At 48.2% G+C, this 15,163-nt stretch overlaps 1 protein-coding gene across 1 annotated transcript in view; it reads left to right on the top strand.

Moving 5' to 3' along the window:
* BUD13 (BUD13 homolog) overlaps positions 1–15,163 on the top strand; it is a 41,566-nt gene that overhangs the window by 16,402 nt on the left and 10,001 nt on the right. Inside the window, exons 3-6 of the mRNA XM_073585190.1 lie at positions 4,932–5,016; positions 6,335–6,380; positions 10,352–12,414; positions 12,658–12,824. Of these exons, the coding sequence (XP_073441291.1) occupies positions 4,932–5,016; positions 6,335–6,380; positions 10,352–12,414; positions 12,658–12,824 (2,361 nt within the window). The remainder of the gene's footprint in view (positions 1–4,931; positions 5,017–6,334; positions 6,381–10,351; positions 12,415–12,657; positions 12,825–15,163) is intronic.

The raw sequence follows: 15,163 nt of genomic DNA, 5'->3' as shown, positions 1-15,163 counted from the left end.
GTAGTAGACGCTTCGTTTGTTGCCGCCAATTGCGCCTCAAACTGCCGCTAATGCGATCTCCATTAGAAGAGCCCTATGACTCCGCGTCTGGCGGGCGGATGCCACATCTAAAAGATCGTTGACTTCGCTCCCCTTTAAAATGGGTCGTCTTTTTGGAGAGAAACTGGACCAGCTCATTTCTGATACTACCGGGGGAAAAAGTAAATTCCTTCCTCAACAAAAGGGGCTGTTTGGCCGTTTCGCAACCAACAGCCGACGCGTTTTCGATCTTCTCGCAACAATTCCGGTTGGTCCTCCTCTACCTTCTCTTCCGGATCAGGTCGGTCCCCGCGCGTAGACACAGGTTCCCAGGTTTCATACAGCCCTAACCGCTCTTGGAAACCCAGGCCTAGGGCTTCTGGATCTAGGGGAGCCAGATCTTAGATCTACCCAATGATAAGTGGGTCACGGAGCTGGTGTCCTCCGGATACGAGAGAGAATTTTCTTCTCCCCCTCCAACTCGGTTTTTCCCTTTCCTCTCCCCCCAAGAAAAAGACAAGAGCCTTCCTTCGTGCTTTTCAGGCTCTGCTAAGGGTCGGAGTCATCATTCCAGTCCCTCATCACGAAAGGTTCAGGGATGATTATATTCAAACCTTTTTTGTGGTTCCAAAAGAGGACGGTACGATGCGACCCATTCTGGATATCAAACTGTTAAATCAGTTTGTCCACGTATGGCGATTCCGAATGGAATCTCTCCGATCAGTTGTCGCTTCCATGGAAAAAGGAGAGTTCCTAGCACCCATCGACATCAAGGACGCTTACCTTCACATTCCGATCTGCCCGTCCCACCAGCAGTTCCTGCGTTTTTACAATTTACGAGGAACACTTCCAGTTCGTTGCCTTGCCCTTCGGACTCGCCACCGCCCCCAGGGTCTTTACCAAGGTCATGGCCATTCTCCACTCTCGGGGAGTGGTGGTGTTACCGTATTAGGACGACCTGCTCATCAAGGGTCCGTCCCTTCCAGCCTGCGAGGAATCCATGGATAACAGTAAATACGCTTTCTCGCCTGGGGTGGAAGATAAACTTCGAAAAATCTTTGCCAGAACCGGCTCAGCAGATTTACCTTTTAGGAATGATCTTGGACACTTCCCGCGGGTTGGTCATTCACCCTCCAGAAGAGACCCAAGTGTTATGAATGAGTCACCGGAGGAGGAGAAAACAAAAATACAAGCTAAGTCCAGAAAACCGGAGAGGTTGGTAGCTATCGGATTGCAGACCCCTGATCCTATACCCCACAACTAACAGTAGCCGTGGGGGGTTCCTACGGTGCCCTAGACCCCTCGTCACAGCCGGAGAACTACATAAGCCTAAAGAAGGAAAGGGGAAATCTAAACTGCCCCAGAGCAGACCCCAAAGCAATAGACAGCCCCCAACATGTATTGTCGGTGAAAAACAGATGAAAACACAAACACAGACAGAAAGACAGGCTGAGCAAATGATGGGACCCAACTAACTTGATAGGACAGGACAGAAAAGATGCTGGCTGCAATCCGCAAAAAACCCTACCAAAAATGTCCCAACCGTCTGATAGGGAAAAAGGCCCTGAAGTCGCTAGACTTCAAAACCACTATATCAGCACTCAGGTATATTCTGAAAACAGAGCAAAGAGATCAACTGATCAGAGACCAAAATGGAATTCAGCCAGTCCCAACCAGGACTGGCTGAATACAAACACTAAGGAAACCAGACAAAATCTTATGGAATAATAGCAGGGCAAAAACTTAGCTTTTAGTAGACCGGAACTAAGCTGGATGCAAGAGCTCAGAGCAGAAAGGATCACCAGCAGCCCTGCAGGGCGTCGGCTGCCTTATATCCACTCAGAAATTCCAGATGTCCAATCACACTCCGCCTGCTCAGATGACAGGTTCTTCCCATCCCAATCAATTTCACTACCTCTCTTCACCAGCAGAGGGAGTTCATCAGACATCAAAGGTGAAGGGGAGAATGAACTCACAACACTCAAGCCTTACAACAGGCAGCGTGGACTTTTTCCCGACCGGTTTCTCACTCCATTCGTTTCAGCATGAGAGTTCTTGGAAAGATGGTGGCAGCGATGGAAGCTGTTCCATTTGCACAGTTCCAACTCCGTCCCTTTCTACACGCGTTGCTGTTACCTTGGGACAAGAACCCGTTCTCCTTGGACAGTCGGATCCCTCTGTCACTGCGGGTCAGGCAAGCCCTCAGGTGGTGGACACTGAGGTCCTCCCTGAATCAAGGGAGGTCTTTTCTCCCAGTAAGATGGTTGGTAGTAACCACCGACGCAAGTCTCCTCGGCTGCGGTGCGGTCTTTCGTCGCCATGCGGCACAGGGTCATTGGTCATCCTGAGAGTCACTTCTCCCCATCAACATTTTGGAGATACGAGCTATCAGATAGCTCTACGGAGTTTCCACTATCTCCTCGCAGGATCCAATCCGTCAACGCCACGGCTGTAGAGTATATCAACTGCCAGGGAGGTACCCGAGCAGGATGGCCGTGCATGAACTGAGTCACATCCTCCACTGGCCGAGCGTAGAAAATTGGGCAGCAGATTTTCTCAGTCGCCAAGGCATTGCATCGGGGAAGTGGTCTCTTCATCCGGAAGTCTTTCAGCACATTTGTCATCGTTGGGGGACTCCAGATGTGGATCTCAGGGCCTCAAGACTAAACAACAAGGTTCCTCGGTTCATTGCCCGATCGCGCGATCCATGCGCCTTCGGAGCGGACGCCCTAGTTCTGCCATGGCACCGGTTCTGGCTCCCGTACATCTTCCCTCCTCTTCCCTTGCTTCCGAGGGTCGTTAAGAAGATCAGAGCGGAGGGAGTACCAGTGATCCTAGTCACACCAGATTGGCCGCGCTGAGCATGGTATGCAGAACTAATACAAATAGTCGCCGACGTCCCCTGGTGACTTCCAGATCGCATGGATCTACACTCGCAGGGCCCGATTTACCACCAGAACTCCGGGGCCCTGTCTTTGACGGCGTGGTCGTTGAATCCTGAATTTTAGCACAGGCTGGGTTCTCTCACGAGGTGATTTCCACCATGATTAGTGCTAGGAAGCCTGTGTCCATGTGCATCTATCACCGCATCTGGAAAACCTTTTCGTGCTGCAAGGATCATGGTCGATCACCGCTGGTGTTTTTTCCATTCCGGCCATATTGGTATTCCTTCATTCTGGATTAAAATCGAGCCTCACGCTTAGCTCACTCAAGGGCCAAATTTCGGCCTTGTCAGTGCTTTTCCAACACAAAATTGCCACCAAACTTCAGGTCAAGACGTTCATTCAGAGAGTTTCCCATGTGGTGCCTCCTTATAGAAGGCCATTGGAATCATGGGACCTTAACCTGGTTCTCGGGGCCTTACAGGAGGCTCTTTTCGAACCGCTGCAGGATGTGTCACTGTCCGTCCTGTCTTGGAAGGTTGTCTTTCTAGTGGCAATTAGGTCAATCAGACGAGCTTTGGAATTGGCAGCCCTGTCCTGCCCTTCTCAGTTCCTGAATTTTCATCAGGAAAAGGTAGTTCTCAGGACGTCCCCGTCCTTCCTGCCCAAGGTTGTCTCCTCTTTCCATCTCAACGAGGAAATTGTTTTGCCTTTCTTTTTGTCCGGCGTCAGTCCATCGCATTGAGAAGGCCCTCCACACCCTGGATGTGGTTAGGGCGCTAAGACGGTACATCTCGCGGACGGTTCCCTTCCACAAACTGTTAGATGCCCTGTTCATGCTTCCAGAGGGGCATAGGAAGTGTCTAGCCGCGTCAAAAGCAACGCTAGCCAGGTGGATTCGCTTAGCAATTCATGAGTCCTACTGTGTCAGGAACGCACCTGTCCCAGTGGGGATTAAGGCGCACTCTATCCGGTCAGTGGGCGCCTCTTCGGCCATTCGGCACCAGGCCTCGGCAGAACAGGTCTGCAAGGCTGCGACTTGGTCCAGTCTGCATACTTTTTACAAAACATTACCAAATTCATTCTCAGGCCTGTCCGCAAGGCTGCAACTTGATCCAGCCTGCATACCTTTACAAACATTGCCTAATTCGTTCTCAGGGCTCTGCGGATGCAGCTCTTTGCAGATGCAGCCTGCAATCGGCAGTACCTCAGTGTTGACTCAGTGGTACATGGGCTATTAGCAGATGTATGCTCCCCACCCAGGGACTGCTTTATGACATCCCACTGTCTCTGTGTCCCCCAATGAGGCGTAGGAGAAATAGGGATTTTTGTGTACTCACCGTAAAATCCTTTTCTCCGAGCCAATTATTGGGGGACACAGCACCCACCCTGTTTAGTCTATTGGCTCACTGTAGCATTATTAGGCTTTGACTCAGTTATGGTTATTATTGACTGTTTATGCTCCTACTGCTTTTTTCACCGAACTGGAGAAATCTCAGCCAGCGAGAGGGTGTATAGTGCAGGGGAGAAGCTAACTTTTTTCTGGTTTACTTAGTGTCCTCCTAGTGGCCAGCAGCATAACACCCACTGTCTCTGTGTCCCCCAGTGATTGGCTCGGAGAAAAGGATTTTACGGTGAGAACACAAAAATCCCTATATTTCATGATTATATTAATACTAGATGGTGGCCCGATTCTAACGCATCCGGGTACTCTCTATTCTGTCCGCGACACAGATCTCCCGACGGAGGTGTGCGTCGTTCGAATGCGCTGATTGGTCGCGCCCGGCCGGGCATGGCCACGGCCAATCAGTGCCGCGGGATTTCCGTTACAGACGGAATAAGACGATTATATAGTAGATGAAAAGCAAGTTGTTTTTTTTTTTTTTTTTTCTCAAACGATAGCGTTGTTTGTACAATTTGTATAAATGATGTCTAGTGCTCTGTGGAAATGAGTAAGCGTCTAAAGGTATGTGCGTCCATGTGCCGGTGATGGAGGGAATTATCACATTATGATCCTCTTGTGTTGTGCAGGTGGCAGAGTTTGTAGATGAGCGTCCAGAAGAGATCAAGCGAATGGAGGAGTTCAGAAACACAAATAAGTGGAGAGTTATAAAAGGTGAGATGCAGCAATTCATAGACTGATATAGGGGGTACAGTCGACTAGTCCCCTGTGATGGACTCAGGCGTTGTCTGCTGTAGAAAACTTCAGGACCTTCATTCATCAGCTGGAGCAAAAAGGATTATATTAATTTGCCCCTTGAAGGCCATAACGTGTTTGAGCATAATAGAATAGGCGATAAATGTATGATCAGTGATGGTCTCACCTCTGGGACTTCCACAGATGCCAAGAATGAAGGTCTTATGTCCCCTCATGTGCTGCCTTGCTTCCTGCTTTTCGAATGACAATGTGTTCCTGATGACTGACGGTGGTCCAATGGCTCGTGCCATCCTTTCTTTTGTCCATCTCCGGTTCTTGCTCGCGAGCGCTCTCTCCACTGTCTGCATCTGGTTAGAACCATCAGGGCTTGTCTTTCGGATATGAAAACCTTTCTGCAGTCCTTTTTCTCTTTTACTACACCCTGGCCCCAGGTCACACAAAATGACCATTGCCAAATGGACCAAGTTGGCTATTGTGAAAACCTAGAAGACCCAAGGCAAATCTCCAACCTTTCAGGAAACCGCTCATTCCACCAGGCTGGTTGGGGTCTCCTGGGTGGTTCAGCATAACGCTTCTGCTGCTCAAGTCTGCAGTGCCACCACCTAGGCCTTCTTCCATGATTTCTGACTATGTCTGTTTAGGGCATAGGGTACTATGGGCCGCTTTTTCATCCATTGGGACTACTTTAGGATGTCCCACAGTTTCTTCCAATGCTATTAACGGAAAATTGTTTGTACTTAGTGTTAAAGCCTTTTCTGTTTGACTTAATTGTCTAACACAACCCCCATCTTATTACTAGTGTTCCTGCCTTGGGATCACTTCATGTTGCCTGTAGACTGTGTTATTCTTGCCTGGGTTCGGGTAATGTTGGTCCCTGTATTTTCTGGTTCAGATTTCACTCTTATTTCTTAGCTGCTGCCTCATGTTCTAGGAGAGGGTATAGCCCTCCTGGTGGTTCCACTACCAAGGGTTGAAATGCCACATGTCCTAGGAGAGGGCATAACCCACCTAGTGGTGCCGTTACCTAGGGTTGAGCTGCCACATGTCCTATGAGAGCGTATAGCCCACCTGGCGGAGCCGTTATCTAGGGTTGAGCCGCCACATGTCCTAGGAGAGGGCATAACCCACCTGGTGGGGCCGCTGCCTAGTGGCAAGGCATACACCCATGGTTCTGTGTCCTCCATTGCAGGCGGACTCCTCCTTTATTCTTTTTTATCTTAGAAATGTTGGGTCTACAGAAGAGTGACTTTTCTATATTTTTATTTTTTTACTGTAGGTGATGAGACCCCTGAGGATGAAAGATCCAATGAGCAAGATTCCAGGTAATGTGTGAATATGTGAATAAGGCAGACCGCTATTATCTTACTGCATGCTCTGACACCGTGGGATAAAAATCTGCATAAATTGTAGTGTGTGTGCGCCTTTTTGACATCGTAGGGAGTGTGACAATCTTTATGGCAACCCCCAAAGAAGATGATTTGGTCGTGCAAAAATGAACATTGCACGGTTGCACTGCTTGTGATAGAGTTGCAGTACTGAAAACAACCTGACCTCAACACTACAGTCTAAAAAATAATCAAATCTTCTGGGTTTTTTTGGTAATAAATCGCAGTTTATTGCATTTTTTTGCATGTTGAAGATTCTACATAACATGTGATTCCTTACCAAATCTCAACATCCATGCATCAAGTCACAGACACGTCACATTTTCTCCTGTGCGTGATTTGATGTCTCATGACCAAAAAGTTCGTCTTAAAATTGTGACTACGTATTAATCCTTCAATATACACATGTGGTCAAAATTTTTGCTACCCTCACTAGAACTACTGATGGAGTCATTTTGACTCCTTTCGTTTTTTATTTCTCTTCTGTGACTACATTTTTCAGAATTCCGGCTTGAAACTCGGTGACTTTTCCTCAAATATGATGTGAAAAAAGATTTTGTGAGAATAAATAATTTTGGTGAAAAATTTGCGCGTTTTTTTCAAAATTTACCAAGAACTACTGAAGGGAGTCATTTTGACTCCCTACTATATTTTGAGGTCCTTTTGTCACTAAATGTTGCTATAAAGTTTTGTGCATAATTTTTTCACTCTGTCTTATTTACCCTGATGTTCATATAGATGTAGTTCAATTTACATGTCAACTTTTCACATTTTCCTTGTGTTTTACCTGCTTGTATTACTGTGTAATACTGAACAAAATAGCTTGTTTACTCTAGGCTCTTATCTTATCAGATTTGATGAGAAATCTACTCGATCGGAGAGACTGCAAACGGACAAGTTTGCTCTATTTTCTACTGTGTGGGACAGGTTTATTGAAAATTGTATTGCGTGTTACAAACCTGGCCCATACATAACGGTGGATGAGCAACTTTTCCCAAGCAAAACTAGGTGTCCATTCACGCAGTACATGCCTTCCAAACCAGATAAATATGGCCACAAATATTGGCTAGCTGTTGATAAGGAGAGCAAATATCTGGCAAATGGCTTCCCTTATCTAGGCAAAAGATGACACACGCCGTGCTGAGGACCGTTTAGCTGACCATGTGGTAATGAAGTTATTGGACCCGTTTTTGAAAAAAGGTCGCAATGTTACAACCGATAATTATTTTACTTCAGTAAAATTAGCTAAACAGCTAAAAAGCAAAGGAACAACCATCGTGGGAACACTGAACAAGATAAGGCGAGAAGTGCCTAAAGAAATAAAATCCATGAAAGAGGAATTGTACAACACTAAAGTGTTTAGAAATGAAGACAATTTTACACTTACAGTATATCAAGGAAAGCCCAACAAAAATGTTGTCATTTTGAGTTCCGTCCATCCAGATGTTGTTGTTGCGTCTGATTCCGCTAAAAAAACTCCAGAAACGGTAAAGTTTTACAATGAAACAAAATATGGAGTAGATGTAGTGGATCAGATGGCACGAAAATATACCACACGAACATGCACAAGGAGATGGCCTGTTCATGCATTTGAAAATGCCTTAGACTTTGCGGGTATAAATGCATGGATAATATTCAAGGAGATTACCCACCAAAAAATGTCACGCAAGGCATTTTTGCAAACGCTTGTGAGAGAGTTGAGTGGTCCTTATGTCACAGATAGGGAAAAGGGTTCCACGTCCCAAGTTTCTACATGCTCAGAAGTGATGTTCAAACAAAATTTTGCCAGATCAAAGAAAAGTGCAAGAAAAATAGATCTGTCGGCAATTGTAAGACTTGTGGTAAGTCTTTGTGTGGGCAATGTACTGCCATAAATCAAAGGCAATGCCTAAAATGCGAAACACCAAATGTTTAGAAGGTGAATTCTGCGCCATATTTTCATTTTTATGCTCCTCCACCTACATTTTCTCTGCTTTTTGTTCTTCAGTTGTTGTTTATATGTGTGCACTTGAATAAAAAAAAATGTTTGAAAAACGTCTATTATAATTGTTATTTTCTGTAGAAAAATAAGAAAAGCAGAAAAAAAACAATCAAAAGCATTACTGTTGGATCTCACAATAATAATACATTACAAAAAATATAATTATTAATAAATAACCACAAATGAAACTCTAAAAATAAACGAAAACAAGCAAGGAGTCAAAATGACTCCTTTCAGTAGTTCTAGGCGGGGTCACGAGTCCAGTAGTCCTAGTGTTAATGACAGAAGAACCCAAAATGGTCACAGAAATAACTTGAATCTGACAAAAGTAATAATAAATCAAAAATCTATAAAAAAAAAATGAACAAATGAAGGTCAGACATTGCTTTTCAACCATGCTTCCACAGAATTTAAAAAAAAAAAAAATAAAACTCATGAAATAGGCCTGGACGTAAATGATTGTACCCCTGAAAATAATGTGACAAAAGGGACATGTTAAATCAGAGTGTGTCCACTAGTTAGCATCACAGGTGTCTACAGTCTTGGAATCAGTGAGTGGGCCTGTATAGAGGGCTACAGATACTCACTGTGCTGTTTGATGACATGGTGTGTATCACACTCAACATGGACCCAAGGAAGTGTAGGAATGGGTTATCTCAGGAGATTAGAAAGAAAATTATAGACAAACATGAGAGATGGATAATACGAATGGTAACAAAAGAGCCCAGAAAAACTTCTAAACAGATTAAAGGTGAACTTCAAGCTCAAGGAAAATGGATCTTTTTGGCAAGGCACATCAGCTCTATGTTCACAGACGGAAAAATGAAGCATATCAAGAAAAGAACACTGTCCCTACTGTGAAACATGGAGGAGGCTCTGTTATGTTATGGGGCTGCATTGCTACATCTGGCACAGGGTGTCTGCAATAGAATCTGTGCAGGGTATAATGAAATCTCAAGACTATCAAGGGATTCTAGAGAGAAATGTGATGCCCAGTGTCAGAAAGTTTTGCTCAGTTGCAGGTCCATGGGTCTTGCAACAGGATAATGACCACCCAAGAATGGCGAAGGGGAAAACATTGGACTATTCTGAAGTGGCCATCTATCAGCCCTGACGTAAATCCTAATGAGCATCTATGGAAAGAGCTGAAACATGCCGTCTGGAAAAGGCAACCTTCAAACACGAGACACCTGGAGCAGTTTGCTCCTGAGGAGTGGCCCAAAATACCTGTCGAGAGGTGCAGAAGTGTCATTGACAGTTACAGGAATCGTTTGATTGCAGCGATTGCCTCAAAAGGTTGTGCAACAAAATATTAAGTTAAGGATACTTTCATTTCTGTCCAGGCCTATTTCATGAGTTTTATTTTTTAAAGAATTCTGTGGAAGCATCGTTGAAAATTAATGTCTGACCTTCATTTGTTCATTTTCATAGATTTTTGATTTATTATTACTTTTGTCAGATTCAAGTTATTTCTCTCACCATTGTGGGTTTTTCTGTCATTAAACGAAGGGGACCAACAATTTTGACCACGTGTGTATACTTGTTATACTTCAGAGTGATGGCTACTTTGTTCTGTGATTGATCGCAGCTTCAGCGAGGACTAATCATACACACTTTCCCAGTCACGGCTGTTGAGGCAGATACTCCGTTAATATAGATGTCGCCAATGTAACTCTTTTAGAAGTCACAATCAATAGGATTCCCTCGGCTGCAGATAAACCCCCTATAATACAGGGACAGAGTACCAGTGGCTTAAGACTGTGGGGGCGAACAATGGTCTCCTGGTTTAGCAGTTAGGCTCTACCTCTGGGCCTAGGGCCTAATATGCCTCTTAAGCTCTCTAACCTCCTATTAATTACTAGAATGTATTGTTGTTCTACATGAGTTTGTAATTTTAATCTTCAATTACATTTTATACCATCTGTAGGACCAGACAAGATGATTCTGCCGTGGTTAAGACGACTGGCATTAGTTCTCCTGTTGCTTCAGATTATACTACAAAAAAGACCAGGCATGATTCTCCAAACCCATCTCCACCTCTAAGGACTAGGCATGATTCTCCAGATTCGTCTCCACCTCGACGGGCTAGGCATGATTCTCCAGATTCGTCTCCACCTCGAAGGGCTAGGCATGATTCTCCAGACCCATCTCCACCTAGAAGGGCTAGACATGACTCCCCAGACAATTCGTCTTCAACAAAAAGGCGCCTGACTTCTCCAAAAAAGACCAAGCGAGACACTCCAGATGCCTCACCACCCAGGAGGAGCAGGCGAGACTCTCCAGATGCCTCACCGCCCAGGAGGAGCAGGCGAGACTCTCCAGATGCCTCATCACCTAGGAGGGGCAGACGAGACTCTCCAGATGCCTCACCTCTCAGGAGGAGCAGGCGAGACTCTCCAGATGCCTCACCGCTCAGGAGGATCAGGCGAGACTCTCCAGATGCCTCACCGCTCAGGAGGAGCAGGCGAGACTCTCCAGATGCCTCACCGCTCAGGAGGAGCAGGCGAGACTCTCCAGATGCCTCACCGCTCAGGAGGAGCAGGCGAGACTCTCCAGATGACTCACCGCCCAGGAGGAGCAGGCGAGACTCTCCAGATGCCTCACCGCCCAAGAAGGGCAGGCGAGACTCTTCAGTTGTCGCATTGTCCAGGAGGAGCAGGCGAGACTCTCCAGATGCCTCACTGCCCAGGAGGGGCAGGCGAGACTCTCCAGATGCCACACCGCCCAGGAGGGGTAGGCGAGACTCTCCAGATGCCTCACCACCCAGGAGGGGCAGGCGAGACTCTCCAGATGCCTCACCGCCCTGGAGGGGCAGGCAAGAATTTCCAGATGCCTCACCGCCCAGGAGGGGCAGGCGAAACTCTCCAGATGCCTCACCGCCCAGGAGGGGCAGGCGAGACTCTCCAGTTGCTTCACCGCCCAGGAGGGACAGGCGAGACTCTCCAGTTGCTTCACCGCCCAGGAGGGGCAGGCGAGACTCTCCAGTTGCTTCACCGCCCAGGAGGGGCAGGCGAGACTCTCCATTTGCTTCACCGCCCAGGAGGGGCAGGCGAGACTCTCCATTTGCTTCACCGCCCAGGAGGGGCAGGCGAGACTCTCCAGTTGCTTCACCGCCCAGGAGGGGCAGGCGAGACTCTCCAGTTGCTTCACCTCCCAGGAGGGGCAGGCGAGACTCTCCAGTTGCTTCACCGCCCAGGAGGGGCAGGCGAGACTCTCCAGTTGCTTCACTGCCCAGGAGGGGCAGGCGAGACTCTCCAGTTGCTTCACCGCCCAGGAGGGGCAGGCGAGACTCTCCAGTTGCTTCACCGCCCAGGAGGGGCAGGCGAGACTCTCCATTTGCTTCACCGCCCAGGAGGGGCAGGCGAGACTCTCCATTTGCTTCACCGCCCAGGAGGGGCAGGCGAGACTCTCCATTTGCTTCACCGCCCAGGAGGGGCAGGCGAGACTCTCCAGTTGCTTCACCGCCCAGGAGGAGCAGGCGAGACTCTCCAGTTGCTTCACCGCCCAGGAGGGGCAGGCGAGACTCTCCAGTTGCTTCACCGCCCAGGAGGGGCCGGCGAGACTCTCCAGTTGCTTCACCGCCCAGGAGGGGCCGGCGAGACTCCCCAGATGTCTCGCCACCCAAGAGGGGCAGGCGGGGCTCTGAAGGCGCCTCACCACCTAGGAGGGGCAGGCGGGGCTCTCCGGGCACCTCGCCACCCAGGAAGTCCAGGTGGGACTCTTCAGGCGCCTCTCCACCACCCCGCAAGGGCAGACAGGACTCTCCGGGCACCTCTCCATCACCCCGCAGGTTCAGGCGGGACTCTCCAAGTGCCTCTCCACCACTTCACAGAGGTCAGGACAAAGAAAAGCTTGACATAAGTTCAAAACGTAGTGTGAAGAAATCTCAGCGAACCTCTCCACATTCCTCCTTGCTGCATGATTCCGATTCTGACCTTTCTCCTCCCCGGAGAAGAGCCTTGTCACCACCACGAGACAGTCAGAAAAAAGGTGCGTTCAATTTGAAATTTATTCCTGTCATCGTACTTGAAAAATTTGAGACTAGCCTCTGATTCTTTGATGTGCAGAGGTTGGGTGCTGGGAATCCCACAAACTTATGGGCAGAAAAGCTCAACTTATCCTCCAGTGTGAGCAGAGCGATGAAGGGGCTCAGTAGAAAGTCTGTGATCTGTATTTTGGCTGATTTAGCTGCATTGGATTCGATTTATCATTCATCCATCTTTTATTATCCAGCGACGCAACAGAAGGACTCGCGTTTCTCACCTCGAAAGGGTGCTCGACCTAAAGGTTCAGATTCTGACTTGTCACCCCCACGCCGAGGACAGAGAAAAGGCTCTGACTCAGACTTGTCACCGCCACGACGCAGAGTTGAATCTGAAAAAAGAAGCCAAGGGTCCCAGGTAATGACATACTGAACACAGATGTCACTCTTCTTAACACGGTCTATAGGGAATTGGAGCAATACTCCACCATAATAATAGATGTATTCACAACCGAAAATATGTAAGTTGAGGAAAGAAGGAGGTTTGATTGCATGAATATTTTAAAAATGGAATTTTTAATCAAATGTTAAAGTTCTAAAAATTCAAGCAGAGAGAACAAACGTAGTGAACTGACACTATAATTCATGATTTAACATATACCAAGTATATAAATGTTATATAGACACTAGCAACAATCACATAGTTTAAGTCAGTGTCATATATTATATGGGAAGAGCCCAATAAATTAGAGGGAGACTAGGTTATTCAGAACATATTCAGTGTAAACGTTGTGCACGCTGCACACATCAGCAAGGCATCAGTCACTTTGTAAGTACTATCTATATGTGTCTCTTGTGTTAACTAAACCAAAGAAATATATGTACTGCCAAGAGGTCAACGACACAAGAAAACCAAAACTAAAGAAACCTTTAAAACGATCTTTCTCTGTCGCCTCATTGGGGGACACAGAACCATGAGTGTTATGCTGCTGTCCACTAGGAGGCGACACTAATCTGAAAAAGATTAACTATGGCTCCTCCTCTGCAGTATACACCCCTGGACGGCGTCAGCCTTCTCCAGTTTTTGCTTAGTGTCGCATAGGAGGCACACCTAAAGATTTTTTCCCTTTTTTATTTTTTTCCGTTTTTTTTCCTGACGGACTACAGATGAAGAAAAGTGGGTCTCCTGCGAGACCCCCGGCATGGCTCCTTCCTCGGCCCCTATTATAGGGTGCCCGGTTGAAGTTGAGGTGGCTATTCCCCATGTCGCTCCTTCCCCAGTCCCTTGGGTACTGGTTCGAAGTCGAGACCCCCCCTACTTCCCCAATTCCCTTGGGTTCTGGGTTGAGGTCAAGGCAAGGATGAAGCCCCCTGATGGTGACAGCAGCACCCTCCCTAATCCCCCTCTGGGGGCATTAGGTTCAGACCCCTCAGGTAGGGCCTGTACAAGGCAGCATTCTGCGGCTCCAAAGCCAGGGACCTCCAGCACAGCTGCGGGCTCCTGTAGGGGCCGGGGGAGAGTGCACGCAGGCATAGCACACACAGACAGGGCTCCTGTGCCCCTGTCTCTGCGGCAGCGCCAGCTCCATAGCGCTTCAGGGGGACCCCTCACAGGGCCCCGCTCCTGTTACTAGCCCCACCGCTATCCTGCCTTTAGATCCGGGGGGGTCTGGTTCGGAGCCTGGAGCCCTTCTGAACATCAGACTTCAAATTTAGATCGCGGCTTCGGCCTAGCTGAAGCCGCCGCCTCCTCCCCGGCCCGCCCCCGGATGACAAATATGACATCTTACAGTGTCATAGAAGGGGCGGATCGAGACAGGGCGCATTTTTACATAGCTCTGCGCGTCCTTTTCAGCTCTCCACCCTCCTTCCTCTTCCTCTCAGCGGCCATTTCTGGGTCAGAATTGCTGCAGGAGAAGGCATTGTGACATCAGCACGTCAGCCAGTCTCCGGGGGGCACAGGACTGTGAATCTACGGCACTGGACCCAGGGGCACACTGGTGGGGTAAGATCATATCTGGGTTTTCTTACTCGGCTGTGAATCCATATTCCCTATAAGGCTCCTCTATAGGTATCCTTTGCATAGCCACCCCTGTAGGGCCCTCTGCATAGCCAGCCCTTCTGCACTCGGTGCACTATGCCGGGCTCAAGGTACAAGAGAACCAGGCAGGACTGCTTTTATGCATTCTGCACAGCCTGTAGAACCACTCTCCCCAGTGGCAGCACGTACCCGCACTGCCGGGATTGTATCCAAAATACTGGATCAGAACCCCAAGAGGCTTCTACCAATGCTTCAGCGTCTGCTACCACGCCAGAATGGGCTACTCAAATGTCACAGTCTATGATACAGGCCATAGATAACCTGACCTCCACATTACTTCAGGCTCTGCAGGGTCATGTCTCGGCTATGAGCGTTACCCAGCAAAGGGACAGCTCCACTCAGGGACAGGCCGTTTCTGGCTCTCCCAGACGTAAGCGGACCCACAGGTCGCGTTCATCTGCGTCATCCCATAGCACACGGTCATCCCCCTCTAGGGAGAGACACCGTAGTTCCAGGTCACCTAGACCGTCACCTACTAGGGACAGACAACGCAGATCTTCACAGCGATCCCCGACCACAGGAGACCTCCGCCCCAGTTTGCCCACCAATGAACGCCTCAGCGATGCGCAGGATTCGGAAGGCATCTGTGACTCCGACTCAGACAACAAAACGGAGAGGTCTCTGGTCCCCCGGTACCCCTAGCAATGCAGTGCTAG

The sequence above is a fragment of the Dendrobates tinctorius genome, unplaced genomic scaffold, assembly GCF_039654945.1.
Source record: "Dendrobates tinctorius isolate UK_male_01 unplaced genomic scaffold, ASM3965494v1 ptg000086l, whole genome shotgun sequence".
NCBI lineage: Eukaryota > Metazoa > Chordata > Amphibia > Anura > Dendrobatidae > Dendrobates > Dendrobates tinctorius.
The sequence above is the reverse complement of the archived record's forward strand: the minus strand, read 5'-3'. Positions and strand labels throughout refer to the sequence as shown.